Genomic DNA, 18,004 nt, shown 5'->3' on the forward strand with positions numbered 1-18,004 from the left:
TCGGCATATCTCAAAATCATGGTAATCGATAGTCACTGAAGTACACTCACTGTTTTGCTCCATATGGCGAAGGTGTTGAAAGTCTGAAGCATGAGCTTCCGACTCACAGCTAGAAAGTATATCGCAAATGCTGGCTATTCTCTATCTATCATTATGCTCATTAAAAACTCCTATCCTGTTTAAGGATGGAAACTATCCAAACCATGACACCTCCTAATATGCAAGGCAAGATCAAATCCCACGTCCATAAAAATCTCTTAGCAGCTCAAAGACCATTGACTATCTGCGGAAGCAGCTTCTCCGTAAAGTCCCATAGAATTGGAGTGTAATCAGGCGCCCAAGCGAGACCTGTCCAGTACGTGCTGCGCTGGCCTTGCAGAGCATAGAGCTGGTTGAAGAAGCCCGCCGACAGATCTTCAGCTGACACCTTTGGAACAGTCGATCCATGGTTGGCAAAAGCAACGACTGAGGGCGAGCCAATATCGTAAGTGCCTGCCTCGTCTATAGTAGTGAGAGATTGCGTAATAAGTGCCTCTGCGTCGGTGGAGGAAAGCCCAGCCTCCCCGATGATTCGCGTAGCGAAGAGGTCTCGGTCTCCCTGACGATCGAAGGCGTCGCAGAAAGAACCTTCAGGCAGATAGAAGGCTGAAGAATTATCTGGAGAGTTCCGGATACCAGTAACATCCGAAGGAAGGCTGGTGTTGCTCACAACGCCGACATAGAGCGTCTCCCATGAGAACTTGTTAAAGAGAGTTGTCTCCGTCTCATCCAGATCCCAAGGGGCGGTATTATCCGGCGAAGGTGTAGCGGCGATGAGCAACTTCTTTGCCTGCACTGTTCTTTGGCCTGATGGTGTTTGGACCGTAACAGTAACGCCACTGTCGGTGCGTTGGCTCGAGGCGACAGTAGACTCAAGCAAAACATCGTCGCCCAGCAGAGTCAGTACCCGGTCGAACAGCGTCTCTGATGAGTAAGTCTCAGGCCACTTGAAGGCAGGACCGGTGATTCCGAGACCGAAAGCAGCGATCTGAGGCTTTCCAACCACGGCCATAACGAACCAGGTGGGAGTGTTGATCGCATCCGAGAGCCAAAGCAGGTTTCGCAGAATTCCTAAGGAAGCTCCGAGGTCGTGTTTCTCCAGGAATTCGCCGAAGGGCAGCAGCAGATCTTCAGGGACATCGCCGGTCTGGAAGTAGCCGTTCTCAAACCAGGGTTGATATTCGATGGCCAAGGCTAGGTACTTGAGAAGAGCAATAGGAATGCCAAGCAGGTCCACTGGGCCATAGTCGACGTCGACGGGAAGACCCGTATTGAAGTCAACGTTCTTCGTCAAGAGCAAAAGGTCAAGATAATCCGTAATATCCGGGTTGATCAGATCCAGATCGAAACGTTTGAAGAAGTCCGCGGTTGTTTGCCGATTCAGATATGCCTGAACTCCGTAGTTCACCGGTCGACCACTTCCTGAGGAGTAAGCGTGAACGTGACCACCCTGTTGTGGTCATCTTGTTAGTAACAGATTCTGAATGATGGTTCCCTGCACGGAGACCATGGCTCACCAGTCTGTTGGCCTTCTCAACAACCAAGACGGTCTTGTTGTAGTCCTCCCGAAGTCGTACGGCAGCATAGGCTCCGGTTGCACCACCGCCGACGACGAGCACGTCAACCTCGTCTGCTTGCGCATACGCGCCGGCCCCGGCCAAAGCGGCACATAGCAATGCACTCTTAGTAAATCTCATGGTGACTCAGGAGGAAAAGACCTGAACGCGAAAATATCGAGTCGATCATCCTGTCGTACGTGCGCGGGCATATATATATGCCGCGTCAATCTCGCTTCCGAGTTCTGTTGTATTCCGTCGCTGCCGCATGCATGATTGACAGCTACCTGATGACCGCCCTATTAAGCTCGTCAGCTGTAAGCTGCTGTCCTCCATTACCACCTGTTATTCCTTGACCGGGTGAGCTCACGGGGCCCCCCGCGTCATTCGCCAGGTCCGAATGGGTTTGCGTGTCGCCTGTCATTTCTTTTAGGTTTTAGCCGAAAGCTACCATGTGAAAGAATGGACCCGCACAGCCCCTGTCCAGGCTTGAGTGGGTGTAGGTGCCGGCATGAGAGGCTGCCTCTGAAGATCTTGGCAATATAGAGCACACCTGTCATCCTGGGCTGCTGAGGCCTTCGGCGTTAACTCGATACGAACGTGGGATGCGTTGGCTGTAAATTGAGATTTACCGAGCCAAACTATATTGCAGGAGACTCTTGCCGACGCTGTGTACTCTATCTTTGAGCATAAACAGACGCTGCGCCTGGGAGCACTCGGTGACTTATTTGACTTTTGGTTCAGCAATTTGCCCCTGCACCGCCCATCCGATGTCTTCAGCCAAGCATCCCCGGGCGAGCACATGGAAGGCTTCTTAAAGTAGACTCTGCATCTTTACGCAGCCGCGGAGTGGCTCAGGAGAGCACTCAAACCTGAATATCACGGCAACCCCCGCGATGTCATTTTTCTCTTGAGCAACATTAGAAATGCTACCATAATACCTTTCTGACAGGCTTTGCTGAATGCGGGCTTATTTCGGTCAACCCGTCACGAAACTAAATATGATGGTTGTTCTCCTTTTATGCTGCTCCCTGAGCAACGTTGAAGACAAGCCTGAGAATATTTCAGAAATAGCGCACAATTTTACACGAGGATGCATCGGTCAGCTCATGATGATTTCCCCTGACAGTTGCTTGGTTTCCTTTTTTCTGGTGGCGAGAGACTGCTTGGATAGCTTTTACTAAGCTTCGAAGTGCGTAATTTGTTGATATATCAAAACTCTGTGAGGTGACTTTTTATTTGACCATTGGTACATGTATACATTCCAGTCTGAGTTCTCTGAAGATTGTAAGGGGACCCAATGATGCCGTGCATCTACGAGATACAGATCTTGTGTCCAAAGAGCAATCGCGCCAGGGCAATATCAGGGTCAGTTCCTTCACCGTTACACAATGCACATCGTCTTGTATTACCCGACATGTTCATGCACTCAAGCACAGTCTTGGAAAAGCAGAACGCTTTCCTCAATTGCAATACTCCCAGTCACACGTCTTCGACTGTGAAGGTAATGCGTGACCTAAAATGTCTTCTGTGATATAGGCCCCGTATTAACCTTCCTGCACGTATCGCCCCATGAGAATGAAATTGGTTCATAGTGAAAAGTGATTTCTTTTATTGTTCTTCCAATCTAGTGATATATTATTACTCTTGTGGTTTGTCTTCACGCAGAAGAATATAATGAGCCCGCACCGAGACTCTGTGAGCCTCCAAGAAGCCCTGAGGATGAGAATACCAAGACATACGAACATGTGCCTGCTCACACGAAATGTCCTGACGGGAGTTCCCGCACCTCCTGCTCATCGTAACCGTCCATCTCATCTTCGAGAGCTACGACATCTTGAAACGAGATCGAGCCGCCGTCCGCCCCTTCAATGTCGATTTGCGCGGCCGCTTCGCCCGGAATCGCGGGCTTGACTGATACCGGTCTTGGGCCGTCAGAGCGAGATTTCCTCGCAGCCTCTCGCTCCACAGCGATCCAAGCATGGCCCATCTTTGCGATGGCATCGCGATGTTCGCTGTCCAGGGGCCCGCTCTCTCCGTCAGAGCTGTTGTCATGAGCGCCTAGGAACACGTTCAGAGGCTCAAAGTCGTTGATGTTGAAGAGGACCTCGCGGACTCGAATAGCGCCCGTACTGGCATCTGAAATCCTGAAGCGGGATTCGAGTTTTCTATTCGTAATCTCCTTGTCCAGAATATCGTGCACGTGGAGGAAGGCCCTCATATGAAAGATTGCATGATCTTGCAATATCTCCAGGGTTGCTGTTGAGACAGGTTGGAGCTCCGGATCAGAATCGCTCCAAGGATCAATGTCGTGGAGATAGGCTGAGGCGGTCACACGGGAATATAAGATACTAAGAATATCACTGATTGGCGGGATATTCGTCGTGGATCGTAGATCTTTGACATGTCGAAGTGAAGGCTCCGACATGACTGATGTGCTGAGGCAGGCTGGACACTTTCCGAAACAGAACATTGATGTTTACGTACACTGTTTCGGATGGCTGGATGAGATGAACGGTGAGAATAAATTTAGAGAGATGAGAATGCTAGGTGATTTATGTACCATTCTTCGTTTGAGAATCTTGTCTAGGGCCAGAAGTATGATCATAGACGTGATGGAACTAGGACAGAAAAATCAACAAAGACATTATAAACGGCGTTTTGTCTCTTGTGACGAGATATTCTGGCGCGGAAAGCATTGTTACAGCCGTCTGTCGCAAATGACGAATCATATAGCCGCATCTCCTTTCAAGTATTGACACTCCAGTGCCTTGGATTCAGTTAGCGACTTTTGTCAAAGAAACAAACAGCGGCCAGGAATCCAGTACTCACTTGTTGTGCCGTCATTCTCTTCGAATCATATCTCACCAGCGCCGCAATCATGTCTCTCCAGCCCTCATCCACGCCGCTCAGTATGGCCTCCCATGGCTGCGCCTCAAACACCCGGTAAATTTCAAAAGGCGGCGTCCTGAAGCTTGCAGCCTCAGGCCAAGTCTCTATCGTTGGCGTTCCGATGGTCTTGAAGATGCTCAGTATCAGGCCCAACTGGTTGCCATCCTCGTGAACGGCACGAGACTCAAAAAGTGGCTTTGGCGGGCTCCGCACGCACTCCGCCAGCATGCAACCCGCAGCCCACATGTCCACTGGCGGACCATAGGACTTGTCCCCAAAGAGAACCTCAGGCGCGCGGTAAGGCCCAGTACCTATGTCGAGGATCTTGGCAGCGGCGGGCTCCGTGGTGCTGGACAGATCTGGGTGCCACGCGGTGCCGAAGTCAGAAAGGTAGGCCGGGCCATCGGGCGATTCGAGGAGAATTGCCTGCGGCTTCACGTCGCGGTGTATGATGCCATCACCGTGAATATCGGCCAGAGCGTGGAATACATCATTGAAGATCGATCGTATTTGGGTATTGGTGAGAGGCCCACGCTCGAGGAGAGCGGACAAGGTCAAGGGCATGTAGGGGAAGACGAGGGTAAAGCGGTCTTCGTGGTCGCGGAAGGTCTCAAGAAGTGGTATGCATGGCTTCTTCAACTGAGCGAGGATCTTGGCCTCGCGGGTGGGATTGTGAGGCTCAATGCCGTGGGTCTCAGTGATTACTTTGAGGGCACGGTCTTTGTGGCGATAGACCTCGGCTGTGACGCCGCTGGCGACGTATTGGCAATTTCGGTACGGGCCTATCCTCTCTCCAGCTTCCTCGTCAGAATCGTCATTGCCGCTTTTAGAGATGGCGCAATACGAATCCGAAGGTAAAGGCTCTGGCTGTTGAGGTTCTGAAGAGAGCGGACTGTTGCAGGCAGCATCGTACTCGGACTGAAGACCCCGTTAATGCGGCTCATCTCGGACGAGGAAGTCAAGCACTTGCTCTTGAAGATGAAGAACTATAAGCCTCATTTTCCAGTGCGAAGGCAGTTTTGGCTACGGCAAGCTTCTGGTTTGACAGGATGATCTGACTAGTCGGTATCAGGTCAGTGAACATGTCTTCGCCTTCCTGGGCGTTGGGAAGCTTGGGGGAGAAGAAAAAAAAGGGGGGGGGGGATCACAGACATTTTCTGGATGTTGTCATAACGCTCGGAAGCTGTGAGAGAGGCTTGCCAGTCGTGGGAACCGGTCATCGTGACGCACAATTGGGCTGCCTCTTCTTGAGGGAGTGATCTGGAAGGGGACTCGTGCGTAAGCGGCTCTGGGGTGAGACATGGAGGTTGTGTCAGTCTCAGCCCGCCGTTGAAGCTCGAGCGCATTCGAGTTTGGGCTGTCAGAGGCGTGGGTCTTTGCTGTGCTCTCGCGCAAGGCGGCCAGCAACCACCATGCACGACTTGGACATCTGGTTCATAGATGGCTATGCAGGTACCACAGATGTTGAATTAGCAATGTGAAGCCTTTTCCTTCTTGCGCATACTGTACACGAGAAATGTGCCCCAACTCACACTCACTGAAGAGTGTCTCTTGTTCTCCCCACCTCGACTGACCCGAACCCTTGGCTGCCCAGTGTGCCTGACTGGACACCCACCCCCCTGTTCGTGCTCCGGTGACATCAACATCCATCATTTTCATTTTCCTTCTTGCTCAGGCACTCAGGCCAGACGCGATGGTGCAGCACTAGCAGCCGGAAACAAACCCACCCCCCTCCCCCATCCCCCCTCCCCTCCAAGCCCAAGTTACCGTACACTATTCCAACTGTGCGGGCCGCGGCACATGCCCATGCCCCCCGTTCTGCGGGCAGCTGAGCAAGATGAACGACCAGCCCAAATTTACCACGAATTGATTGAGCTCCGCGCCGGACTACCGGGGCTGGGTCGGACTGGACTGGATTGGATTCAATTGAATTGAGCGGAATTGCATCCATTCCTTCGCATCTCCCGCCCGATTCACGACTGCCTCTTGTCGTCTCTGCTCTGCTCTAATCTGCATACATCCTCTGCCTTCTACATTCCTCCATCTGTAGACTTTTCTTCTGTGCTAGACAGACAGACAGACAGACAGGCAGAGGCAGGGCTCATCTCCCAAAACCCCAGATTCTCCAAGGGCAGATCATGTCATTGTAACATCGTATCAGCCAGCCCAGCCCGCCAAAGCCCAGCCAGCCAGCCAGTCTGCCAAACACGCCAGCCAGCCGGTCCAGTCCCGGCCAGCCACTCGCAGCTAACTTCAGTAGAAACATCCCCATACCCATACACCCATACACCCATACACACCCATACACACCCATACAACCATACCAACCTAGAGCCAACCTAGAGCTGGACACATCACATGCGGTCCCAGTGATCTTCGTCCGCATTCCGACATCGCGAGACACCTCTTTTCTGTACATAGACCTCGCCCCTCGCACTCGACCTCTCTTTCCCACCCTCTGTGCTGCCACCCAATTCCCGGCGCCAGCTTCTCGACCTCCTGAATCCTCCCGAAATAATCCTCTCCCGACCTGCCCGACGACAAGGCTCAGACACCAATTGCTACCTGATGACTCGCCTCTTCTATCCCATCTAGATCGCACAGTGTTTGCGCCCAACATCCGGCAGTCGACCAGATCCAACCATGGACGAAGTGCAAAGATCCGAATACCCAGCCATGCTGGTAAGCTCACCCATCAGCCTGTACCGATGCGCCGGCTCGCCCACGCCGTGCTGGCCGGTGCCACCGGACCCCAACACAGCCATTGTTTGCTAACAGGGCCCTCCGTCTCCGCGCAGGCAAACTTGCAACCGGGCCAGGCCGTGCAAGTGGTCAACGAGAGGCTGAAGCGGATTGGCAAGATCAACACCGAGATAGCGGACTGGCTCCAGGTATGACGACTACAACCCGAAGCACGAGCAAGCACCCAAGATGCCCCTCTCGAGGGACCACAAGAGTGGGCTCAGGGGGCTGACACACAGTATCGCAGGAACGCCGGCGGCTCGAAGATCAATATGTTGCTGGGCTCAAGAAGCTGTTGCTATTCAAGGTGCCCAACGCCTCGTCCGACCTGGGGTGAGTCTCCCCTGCATGACCACACCCATAGTGTCCAGGTGGTGTCCCACGAGCGTCTCTAACAATGCGCCCCTACTTCACAGCATCTTCCAACCCTCCTGGGACAAGATTCTCCACTCTACCGACGCCATCGCCGCATCGCACCACCTCTTCGCCCAACGAGTCGAGAAAGATGTCGAGCAGGACCTGCGTCAGTTCCAATCTCGCAAGGAGTTCCAGAACATGACAACCATGTCGGCGAACCTGTCTGCGATCGCAAAAGAGTTGGAGGACGCCAAGGAGAAGGCCGACAAGCTGAGCAGGAAAGGCGGCAAGGCCAGCGCCCTCAAGGTGGACCAGGCCACGGGGAGGCTGGAATCAGCTACCGGGCAGTGGGAGTCGCAGGCGCCATTCATCCTCGAAACATTGCAGGCCCTGGATGAGCAACGATGCAACCATCTCCGAGACGTCCTCACCCAGCTACAGACGCACGAAGTTGACCAGGCCGACAGGCTACGGGCCACAGCCAACGACGCCCTCACTACGATCCTCGAGGCAGATACATCGAAAGAGGTGGACAACTTCGCAACGAGGGTAACAGCCGGGCGGCCCAACTTAAAGAGGAGGACTGGCACTGGCACTGCCTCGATGGAGAGGACGCCGACTACGACAAGACAATCTTCCTCGACTAATGTGCAACCGCCGACGACTGCAGATTCCAGTCTCGCTCCGCCGCAAACGGCAGCTTCCTTCAACGATGATGATCGGAGTGATCATTCAACACCGGGCGCCGAGAAATCTGGTACGTCTAGCTATGGCAAGTAGCTGTGCGTGGAGTTGTAACTGACAACAGGTGCAGAAAACAAACTAAGAAGCCGGATTGGAACAATGCTCGGCCGGCGAAGGCAGAGCGTCCATGGCGGGTTTGGCCAGCTCTCTCCGGGCAAGAATGCGGGCCCCTTCAACCGAGCATCAAGCAGTCACGGTCGACTATCACCACATGCATCAGCGAGTAATCTTGCCATCTCGACCGGTAGGCTAGATGCATTGACAGAAGCCCCCGACACGCCCAGATTGCCGAAGCCCGAAGCTACTGAAGAGGCAGCAGCCACCAACGGAACTCATCTCGAAGCCTCAGATGATAATGTGCCGCCACGGACAATCTCGACTGGTCTCAATGGGATGACAGTCGAAGAGATATTTGATGCGCCGCCGCCGCCAGGTCCACCACCATCGCATCTCAACAAGGAAGGCGAACCCGCCAAGGACGAGGACGGGTTCACGATACCGCCAGCAGCAAACGACCCTATCTCCCAAGCGCAAAGGGATGCAGCGGACGAGGCAGGAGAGGAGCACGAACAGTTGTTCAAGCTCAACATACAGAACAGCCCGATCGCCGAGGAGGACCCGGACGAGTCTAAGGCAGCGCAACTAAGTGTCGCGAACACTCTGAGCACGATGCAGATGCCTGCGCGCAGGTCAGGGACCGTTCGTGGCCGACGAGATGTGCGGAACACGATGTATATGCCCAACCCTCCCGCATTGCCAGGCTCAGAGGCCGCTTCATCCCTCTCGCCTGGTGAACCAACGCAAAATCTACCACCATCTCCCGCACTGCAAGGCGCAGGCAGTAGCATGAGCTCGAGGCCGTCAGCCATACACACTCTGGCAAGTGAGGCCAGCGTGACCGGGACCAGCGACACGCAATCAGTCCGGAGTGCAACTAGCTTGGGAGGCATGGCACACGGCAAGCACCCGGATTTGACCGGACCCGGATTAAACTCTAGCATTGTCGAAACGGTGTCGGCGTCGTTCGAGGGAGGCGTTTTAAAAACTGTTCGGATCAACGGGGAGATCGCATTTGCGTACAACGGAGACGGCACGGTTTCCGAAGGTAAGCCATCTCATGTGCTCGCGCCGAGTTGAAATTCTAACACGAAATAGCCCGCGAAGCGATCCGTATCAACGATTTCCCCACTCTGGAGTCCATCGGCCCCAACCGAATCTTTGTGTCCAGCACACCGTCGCCGGACGAGTTCACCCTTGATCTGTCGCACATCCCTCCGAAGACTGCCACCCCGGCGTTCACTTACCGCGTCCACGCCGAGGAGCCCACTTCCTCTCACCTTGCGAGCCACTGCCCTGTGATAATTAACCCAGCCTGGAAGCCAACCGGCGACAAACTCGGATTACTGCTACAGTACAAGCTCAATCCCGATTTTAAGCATGAGGCGGATAAGCCCGTGGTGCTCAAGGGCTTCACCATTATTGCAACCTACACAAATGCGCGCGCCAGCGGTGTTCAGACGAAACCTGCGGGCACGCACCTCAAGGACAAGCACGTGGTTTACTGGCGATTAGGAGACGTGACACTCCAACCTGGGTCGGACTGGCACAAGATTGTTTGCCGGATCATCGGAGCAGAGAACGGCGAGCCGAAACCCGGCAACATCGAGGCTAGGTGGGAGTACATCAGCTCCAGCACCGCTTGGGAGGAGGAGGGAGACGAGGGCAGCCACAGCGGCGGTATCTCGATAAGCCGAAAGAGAGAGGGCAAAGGGAAGGGCAAGGCCACGGCGGAAGACGAGAAGAGCGACAGCGAGGACGACCCCTTCGCGGACGAGAGCGCAGCTGTGAGCCCGAGGCTGAAAGACCAGAACGTCAGCTGGCAGCAGATACCGACTGTGCGGAAGATTGTGAGCGGAAAGTACGAGGCAAAGTGAGCATGGCCGGTGTCGGCTGGCAGGAGAAGGCAGCTGAAAAAAAAAGAGAGCAACGTGGCATAATGGTGGAGCACGTGGTATTCAATGATAATGGGTGAGGGATTGCATACTGCTGGCGACGGCCGGGGAAAACAGGAGAGATTACTGCATTTGCGCGGCTGAATGATGTTTCTGGCGAGGACGGATCTTCAAAAGACGCCGCTACTATACCACCTCTTCGTACTTTTCTGACACGTATGTACTTGGTATACCAATCTATTTTGTAAACTGTACAATTACGAGACTGCTGTAAAAGATGCCGTGCATTGGTGGGAGCTGAGATAAGGCCCTGATCACTTCACATGCAGGGAAATTTGCATATTGTTGTTTCCCATACGGCCTTGCCAGGGCAACACAGTACATCTTACAGGCCTTCGAAATGCGTTGCCTTCATTGAATTATCAGTCAACAAGACATGATACCATAATACATTAGGTAGCGATAGATACTACGTGATCATATACCGCAGTTACCCTCGCACACCCGCCACCCCCTACTTGTCGTTGCCCTCCCTGACAGCCTCGTCATACAGCTCGAGTGTCAGGGCAGCCAAGAAGCCCGGTATGCAGTTCTTCTCCGTGACCCAATACTTGCGCGTGTCCGAGATCTTGAGGGCAAAGGCGCTCTTGGGCCCGCCGCCGACCTTCATGGAGCCGCGCTCGCCGTCGAAGACGATGGAGCGCTCGTGCTCGTCCGTCTCGCTGGGGTAGTAGACGCTCTCGAGCCGCATCTTGTTGCTGGGGATGAAGGTCACGTGCCACCCCAGGAGCTGGAAGACGGCCTCCTTGAACTCGGCCGACTTGTCCGTCCACACCTCCTTGAGGCGCTGGCACTTCTTGCGCGCCGAGGCGGTCTCGTCGCGCGCCGTCTGCAGGTCCCGCTGCAAGGCGATGAGGGTCGACACCGGCACCACGGGGAACTTGCTCGTTTCGCCGTCGTGCACCAGGAGGCGGAGCTCTGTGTTCTCGTTGCGCAGCTCGTTGATGGTGGCTTGTTTGGCCGCTTGGTAGTCGTCTGTCGGGTTGGAGCGCATTTGAAGGATGCGCACGTTGCTCGACTGTTTTGCGGCCGCGAGCTGCTCCTGCGCAACAGACAGCTCTTTTTGGAGGACTTTGTGCTTTGTCTCAAGCGAGGAGAAGTCATCCTGGAGTTTGCGGTTCTTACGCGCGAGTTGGCCCAGTTGCTCGTTGTGTTGTTGAGAATCGGCCGTGTCATCAGTCGGCAATGGCCGTTTCACGCCCGCAACCGCTCCAGGGCTGCTGCTGGAGGATTCGGCTGATCGGAGCTCGGATTCCAGATTGTGCACTTCGGCCTTGTACTTGTCGACAAGCGATTCAAGCTCTTGGATTCGTTGAGCCTTGGTCTCATCGTATGCTTCGGGCTGGAGCGTCATGTCTTCGCTGTCGTATGACTTGAGTTGTGCCCGCAAAAATTCGACCTCCTTTTCGGCGAGGACGCGTTGGCGATCAAATCGTTGGCGCGCCTTGTCGAATGAGCCACTGACTGGACTCGTTTTGAGCTGTTCAATCTGGCTGACTAGGCTTGCCTTCTCATCCTCGAGATCCTTGATCAGGGAGTCCCTCTCTGCAACCTGGGGCTGAATAGAGCCGAGCTTCTCTAGGAGAGAGGCAGAGTTGAAACGCTCTTCCACCAGAGCCCGTGCCATGGCTTCAGGCGAGTCGAATTCAGCCTGGCCCTCGTGCTCCAGGTACGCAGCCCAGGCCAGACGCTCAGCTTCTAACCGTTCTCTCTGCCTTCGCTCTTCGCCCAATTCTGCCCTCATGTCTTCAGCAGCGTCCAGCTTCCTCAAAAGGGTGGCCTTCTCCTCCTCGACGATTTCCACGGCCTTGTGAGTCTGCCGAAGGCGTTTAAGTTCTGCCAGTTGCCTTTCGTTCGTTGCCTCCAAATGGCGAATGTGCTGAACTTGCTCGGAGAGCTCCCGCCGTATAATTGCCATGGTCTCTGCGTCGCCAGTGTGGGCCTTGAGCCGCAGAACCTCCGCCTCCAAATCCCCGATAGAATTATCCTTGCCAGCCAGCTGCTCTTGAACATGGCGTAGGGTCTCCTCCCTCGCTTGGCCATCCTGCTCTAGTTTTGCGATTTGATTGCTCGCTGTTTGGATCTGTGATTGTAAATCTGCCACCTTTCTCTCTTCCAGACGGGCCTGCTCGTCTCTGGCGGCATTGAGGTCCTCTATTTGCTCCCTGAGAAGCCTGGACTCATCTTCAGCTGCCTTTGCGCGCTTCTCCGCTTCAGCCTTCTGGCCATCGTGGGTTTCCCGAAGCTCTTGAAGTTCTTGTTGCAGACGTTCCACATGCCTGAGCGCGGCGTTCGCCTCACTCTCTGCAGCTTGCTTTTTCTTGAACTCGTCATCGGCCAGCGCCCTTGCCTTCCGCAGCTCATTCTCCTGCTGGACTCGCGCGATCTCCTGGTCGGCTTCAGCGGTGGTGATTGTGTAGCGTAGGGTGCCGAGGTCGGCTTTCAGCTGTTCTATCTGCCGCCTTTGAGCCTCGTACTCCTCTGCGTCCGCAGGTGCAACATTTTCCTTAGAGGACTCGTGTGAGGCGGCGCGTGGAAAGTTGGGGGAAGTGGTGGACTGGCGCGATTGGGACATTGAGCGGGAACGCGATTGTGACTGTGAGCGCGGTTTGCCTTCTTGGGCGAGATTGTAGGATGGTTGGATGCTACTGCTGCGGATAGCATTGAGCTACATGGAACGGCGTAAAAGTTAGTCAAATCAGTACGACCTGCAGTGTATCATGGAAACGGGCAATGTTTACCCTGGACTCGCGCAGGGAGGCCTGTGGCCTGGGCAGACTGGACGCGGTTGCTCGAAAACTGTTGCTATTGCTCGATACAGATCCACGCCGCGATCCAGTGGTAGATGGAGGGCGGTCAGTCCCAGGACCCTGTGGGGTGCGAGGTATCATGACGGCATGTGGGCACCGTCTAGGTTGAGAAGTCTGGGTTGGAGGCGTTGTTTGTATCGATGTTGACGTTCGCGACGATACGCACGCTAGCGCTTGCTGTTGGCTGGGGCACTAGGCAAGGCCCCGGGGGTGGTGTGATGTGGTCCTGAACCAAGTAGACTGTTCCAGTGGGCCAACCCTGCTGTTCTAAGCCCCCAAACATGCTACAGCTCTGGAGCTGCCCAAGCCTCCCTGCAAGTTCATCAGTATTAGCATTTCCCAACCATCAATTCACACATATTCACCTAATAGTCTTGCGTCCCAGGTATAATATTTATTGAACTGAAATTGCACATGTAAGGGGTAATCAATGGCCTCACAGTTCCATGGGCAAAGATAAATCCTTGAACCGCTTGCTGGACTGCGAGTGAGGGGGCGTCTGTCTCCCTGTAGAAGTAACGTGAATCACCTGCACAAAGAGCTCTTGTTGGTAACTCCTCTCACAGACATCATTCTCACAGACTACTCTATTCTGAGTATTAGATGGAATGTAAGCCACTGCTGGGTCTGTTTTGTTCAGGCGTGCCTACGCAGTATAGGTACCCAAACTCGTGCGTGGCTGGCTCTCCTGCATGGCTAGGTATGGAGATGCATGGTGCACATTGGTCCAAAGAAATCCCTTTCTATACATAAAGTGCCTTATTCAATGATATCAAACAGGTTTCAGGCAAATCAGTGCTCTGCTGGTTTCTGGTCAAGCTGGCTTCAAAAATGGTACCTTAGCTCTTGAAGTCATGATCATATATACCATCTATTTTCGAGGCTGCACACGCAACACCTTATTGACGATCTACAGAACCAGGCCTGCATGGAAATCCCCACAGCTCAACCTTTGTCCCTCCATTCGTCAGTTGTCAAGCTTGTCCAGAGGTCTTGGGTGCCGCGATGTGCCTGTGCCTGCACATGTACCTGGCTGTGCCTGTCTGTGCCTTGATCTGTACTGAGTCTTGTCTGCCCTGACAGCCTTAGGACCCGCCCTGAGACCTGGCGGACCCACGCAGTGACGAGGATCGGGGATATTGCCCTCTTAACTCCAACCGGGCTTCCGAAAGCTTATAGCTCACCCCGGTGTGTTCTAGAAGGAAATCTCGCAAGCTTCCCTCCACACCCTCACTCCTATCCCACCCCGAGACATGGAAAGATCCACAAGGTGACATTTCGCGGCATTTGCTGCCACTCCGACTTTTCCTCCTCAACATCACATTCCTTGGCGGGCACGCATTTCTTTCTTTGAACCCCCGGCTATCCGGAAAAGGCGGCAGCAATGGCGACGCTGCGACTTCTGGTAAGCTCCGCGAGCACACTCAAGTTGCTTGGGCGCGAGACGTCATGGCCCACTCTCGCCCTTGTCCGGTGCAATTGAGCTCGAGCTGACCGTCGCTGCTCTCCTGTAGATGCGCAGCACCTCGGCGCGACCGGTGCTCCCCTCGAAAGCCCAACAGCACCCCTACCGTCGACTCCAAGCCATTTCTGCCGCCCACCGTTCTTTCACTGCGAGCAGCTACTTCCGAGATGGTCGTGACAAGAGCAAGGCTGAGGGAGAGTCCAAGTCACTTCTGGATGCCATAGAGGAGAGCTCCAACGAGAGTGCCAAGGGAGAGGACAAGGACGGCTTGAACAAGACAAGCTCTTCCGCCGGCAAACCGTCCTCGACCTCCAAGATCCACAGATCCAGCGGCTCCAGCTCGTCCGCCAACTCTTCTTTCAACGACATCGACGAGGACTGGGAGGCTAACCCCAACTGGAATATCAAGAACTTCAAGGAGTTGCCGCACAAGAACTTTGGCGTTAACCAGCATATCGTCATCAACGCCGAGTTCAAGGAGGCCTTGCGCCAGATTCCCTGGCAGTTCCGCGCCCCCGTCCGCTACTGCTTTGCATACGGCTCCGGCGTCTTCCCACAGAGCAAGCCTGACGGCCGCGTTGCTTCGCCCGAGGAAATCGCGCGCGTCCATCCCAAGGCGCCTCCTGCGGTTCAGAAGGCCCAGGATGGCACTCCCAAGATGATCGATTTCATCTTCGGCGTGACCTTCACCCAGCATTGGCATAGTCTGAACATCAACCAGCATCGGGATCACTACAGTGGACTGGCGAGCTTGGGCTCTGGTGCTGTGTCGTATGTACAGGACAAGATGGGCGCGGGCGTGTACTTCAACACGCACGTCGTGGTCAATGGCATTCTGATCAAGTACGGCGTCGTCAACATCGACGCCCTATGCCATGACCTGACCGAATGGGATACGCTGTACCTGGCTGGTCGATTGCATAAGCCCGTCAAGATCCTGCGTGACGATGCACGTGTGCGTCTCGCCAACCAGATGAACCTTTTGTCGGCGCTGCGCACCGCCCTTCTGCTCCTCCCGGATCGCTTCACAGAACTGGAGCTATACAATACGATCGCAGGCATCAGCTATCTCGGTGATCCGCGCATGACGCTGCCCACCGAGAACCCGCAAAAGGTTAGCAATATCGTGGGCAACAACTTGCCCAACTTTCGGCGCCTGTACACCCCCTTGATCGAGAATCTGTCCAACGTCGAGTTTGACGACCCACGCTGTACCGAACCCCACTGGGAATGGGACGAAGGCGCGAACCTCAAGCTCTACCAGGACATGGACCCCATCAAGCGCGGCAACATGGTTCGCAGACTCCCAAAGGCGTTCCGCTCGCGGCTATACTTCCAGTACCAGAAGAAGTTTGCTATTCCGCAGCTCGAGTTCGACGAGATGATGGCAGCCGACGCGTCGTCGTCGTCCAGCAAGAAGCGGCCTGCTGGTGGGGCGGGTGGCGCATCTGGAGGCGGGTTCGAGACCAGGATTGCGCAGGATGACCCCGCGGATCTGCGACAAAATGTCCGGCGCGTCATCAAGCAGACGATCGGTTGGCCCAGCACCACGCAGAGCTTGAAGGGCTTGCTGACGGGCGGCGTGAGGAAGAGCTTTGGGTATGTGTGGGAGAAGGTCGAGAAGTATCGCGCCGGCCAGAAGAAGGCGGCAGCGGCGACGACCAAGGATGCGAGTGAGAAGAAGGATGCCGACAAGAAGAAGCCGGCCAGCTCGGAGCCTAAGCCTGACAAAACAGAGAACAACGAGTGATTGGGTGATGAGCGATCCCATTGACGAATAGTCACCATAAGGAAGTTGGAGATCACTCAGACAAACCACTTGCGCGTTGATGATGATTTTTCGGGCTCAAAACCTCTGATGCTGGCAAGTTTGAGGCACCACTTTATGATTGACTTCCCCGAGCTGCAAGCCTCGTGTGTCCTGTTCAGGGGCATGGTCAAGGCCAATCAAGCATCCTTTCAGCACTTACCATCCCGCAAATGCAGCAGAACATCCAGGAGCGAGTACTGGATCAACGGCGCAGACGACGCCAAAGCTTGCCATTTCACATCGAGACAACGCTTCCTTTTGTCAGACGGAGGGCGCCATGCTGGAGAGCTATTTGCATGAAAGCGAGGAGCTAGGAGAACATGTGATAATCCTGTACGAGTGGGTAGCAGCCTGAGGTTGGCTTCGAGGAGCAAGTCGAAAAAACTTCGGGGCTCTTCATCATGGCTGACGTTATTGCGAGCTTTGCTCGAGCTGGAATCCATCCAGGCGCTGCTGCGCCTCAGTTCCCACAAGGCCAATGGCGGTCTCTCTGGGAAAAGCCGATGTCGAGGCACATCGAACACAATGAAAGGAAAATGTAGCAAAAGTCGCTAGCTCATGGCTAGCTTTCACAATTACTTTTCAACGCCCTTTCTCGCACACTCAAGTGAACTGTGACCCTTGTTTCACACTCGACGAGCAAGATGCAGAGGGGGAAACCACTCTCCAAGGTGGAATTAATAACTACAAGACAAGGTAAGAGATCGCTTCGCTAAAATACATCTAGATGTCCAGGAGTTCTGATGACACTCCAATTCGCTAAAGAAATATGGGACCGTCCCACCGCCTTTTGTGTTGGCAGCGGGAGAATGGCAGGCATCGTTGTTCTAGGCCATTCACAATGTCAACGCCGCACCTATCTCCCTCAACAACATTTGTTGTGATGGTGTGATCTCGGGTGATGCAAAGCCACTGCTCTGGTTCTGGGCTGTGCTGGCGTCCTCGCCGTGGTAAGGCCAGTTGTACTCGCTCTTGTCGGAGCACGAAGTGAAGCTGCTGCTCGATGGTTGCTTGGCGCGGTGGCCATAGTAGGAGGACTTGCTGGCCCTGCGGCGAGTTCCACGGTTTGAGCTGGCCTGGTTCATCTTGGAGGCGTCGTGGTTGGAGTCCGAGTTGGAGTTGCCGTTGAGCTTGGGCTCGCTGCTATAGGTGTTGTTGTTGTTCATATTGTAGAAAGAATCCATTCTGGGTGGGTCTGAAGACTGAAGTTTTTTCCTTAGTAGATAGAGGCAGTGAGCGATGGAAGTGTCTGGGCAAGCGGGTCGTTTGTTGAGAGACGGCGGCGGCGGTGTAAGTTGTTGGTAGTTGTGATGGTGATGCAGAGATGTTTGGGGAGTCAGTTACTTGGCCTCGACCGCTTCCTTTATATCTCGAGGAGCTCACTTGAAGTCCCGATATCATCCCGACATGACTTCATGTCCACTCGTGTGCATATTCGAAATGGGCATCACCTCCGGGCAACACGTCGTACGGTTCCCCTGGCCCTGGTCTGGCCACATCATGACTCCCCTCTTCTCCGCGTTAGGAGACAGCAGGGTATGCGCGCGGCAACGCGAATGACATTGGCGAGAGCGCTT

General features: G+C 54.5%; 7 protein-coding genes across 7 annotated transcripts; 2 read left to right on the forward strand and 5 right to left on the reverse strand.

The window, feature by feature from the left end:
- Positions 1–265: 265 nt before the first annotated feature.
- On the reverse strand, positions 266–1,736 carry J7T55_013107 (uncharacterized protein; the record flags this gene model as incomplete). Its single annotated transcript, XM_053141762.1, has 2 exons — positions 266–1,489; positions 1,557–1,736. 2 exons carry the CDS (start codon positions 1,734–1,736, stop codon positions 266–268), a joined length of 1,404 nt encoding a protein of 467 aa, XP_052995452.1.
- A 1,615-nt stretch (positions 1,737–3,351) lies between these two features.
- On the reverse strand, positions 3,352–3,816 carry J7T55_013108 (serine threonine-protein kinase csk1; the record flags this gene model as incomplete). Its single annotated transcript, XM_053141764.1, has 1 exon — positions 3,352–3,816. The coding sequence occupies one exon, from the start codon at positions 3,814–3,816 to the stop codon at positions 3,352–3,354; it is 465 nt and encodes a 154-aa protein (XP_052995453.1).
- Positions 3,817–4,323: 507 nt separating this feature from the next.
- On the reverse strand, positions 4,324–5,707 carry J7T55_013109 (serine threonine-protein kinase csk1; the record flags this gene model as incomplete). Its single annotated transcript, XM_053141765.1, has 4 exons — positions 4,324–4,365; positions 4,428–5,405; positions 5,515–5,545; positions 5,640–5,707. The coding sequence occupies 4 exons, from the start codon at positions 5,705–5,707 to the stop codon at positions 4,324–4,326; spliced, it is 1,119 nt and encodes a 372-aa protein (XP_052995454.1).
- A 1,423-nt stretch (positions 5,708–7,130) lies between these two features.
- Positions 7,131–10,264, forward strand: J7T55_013110 (uncharacterized protein; the record flags this gene model as incomplete). The annotated part of the gene is made up of 6 exons (XM_053141766.1): positions 7,131–7,169; positions 7,286–7,378; positions 7,477–7,562; positions 7,646–8,343; positions 8,401–9,435; positions 9,486–10,264. 6 exons carry the CDS (start codon positions 7,131–7,133, stop codon positions 10,262–10,264), a joined length of 2,730 nt encoding a protein of 909 aa, XP_052995455.1.
- Positions 10,265–10,796: 532 nt separating this feature from the next.
- J7T55_013111 (spindle assembly checkpoint component mad1) lies at positions 10,797–12,917 on the reverse strand (the record flags this gene model as incomplete). The annotated part of the gene is made up of 1 exon (XM_053141767.1): positions 10,797–12,917. The coding sequence occupies one exon, from the start codon at positions 12,915–12,917 to the stop codon at positions 10,797–10,799; it is 2,121 nt and encodes a 706-aa protein (XP_052995456.1).
- A 1,619-nt stretch (positions 12,918–14,536) lies between these two features.
- Positions 14,537–16,367, forward strand: J7T55_013112 (mitochondrial matrix mmp37; the record flags this gene model as incomplete). Its single annotated transcript, XM_053141768.1, has 2 exons — positions 14,537–14,557; positions 14,667–16,367. 2 exons carry the CDS (start codon positions 14,537–14,539, stop codon positions 16,365–16,367), a joined length of 1,722 nt encoding a protein of 573 aa, XP_052995457.1.
- A 471-nt stretch (positions 16,368–16,838) lies between these two features.
- Positions 16,839–17,611, reverse strand: J7T55_013113 (uncharacterized protein; the record flags this gene model as incomplete). Its single annotated transcript, XM_053141769.1, has 2 exons — positions 16,839–16,917; positions 17,268–17,611. The coding sequence occupies 2 exons, from the start codon at positions 17,609–17,611 to the stop codon at positions 16,839–16,841; spliced, it is 423 nt and encodes a 140-aa protein (XP_052995458.1).
- Between the last annotated feature and the right edge of the window lie 393 nt (positions 17,612–18,004).

The sequence above is a fragment of the Diaporthe amygdali genome (assembly GCF_026229845.1).
Source record: "Diaporthe amygdali strain CAA958 chromosome Unknown NODE_9_length_1275696_cov_64_842800, whole genome shotgun sequence".
Classification (NCBI taxonomy): domain Eukaryota; kingdom Fungi; phylum Ascomycota; class Sordariomycetes; order Diaporthales; family Diaporthaceae; genus Diaporthe; species Diaporthe amygdali.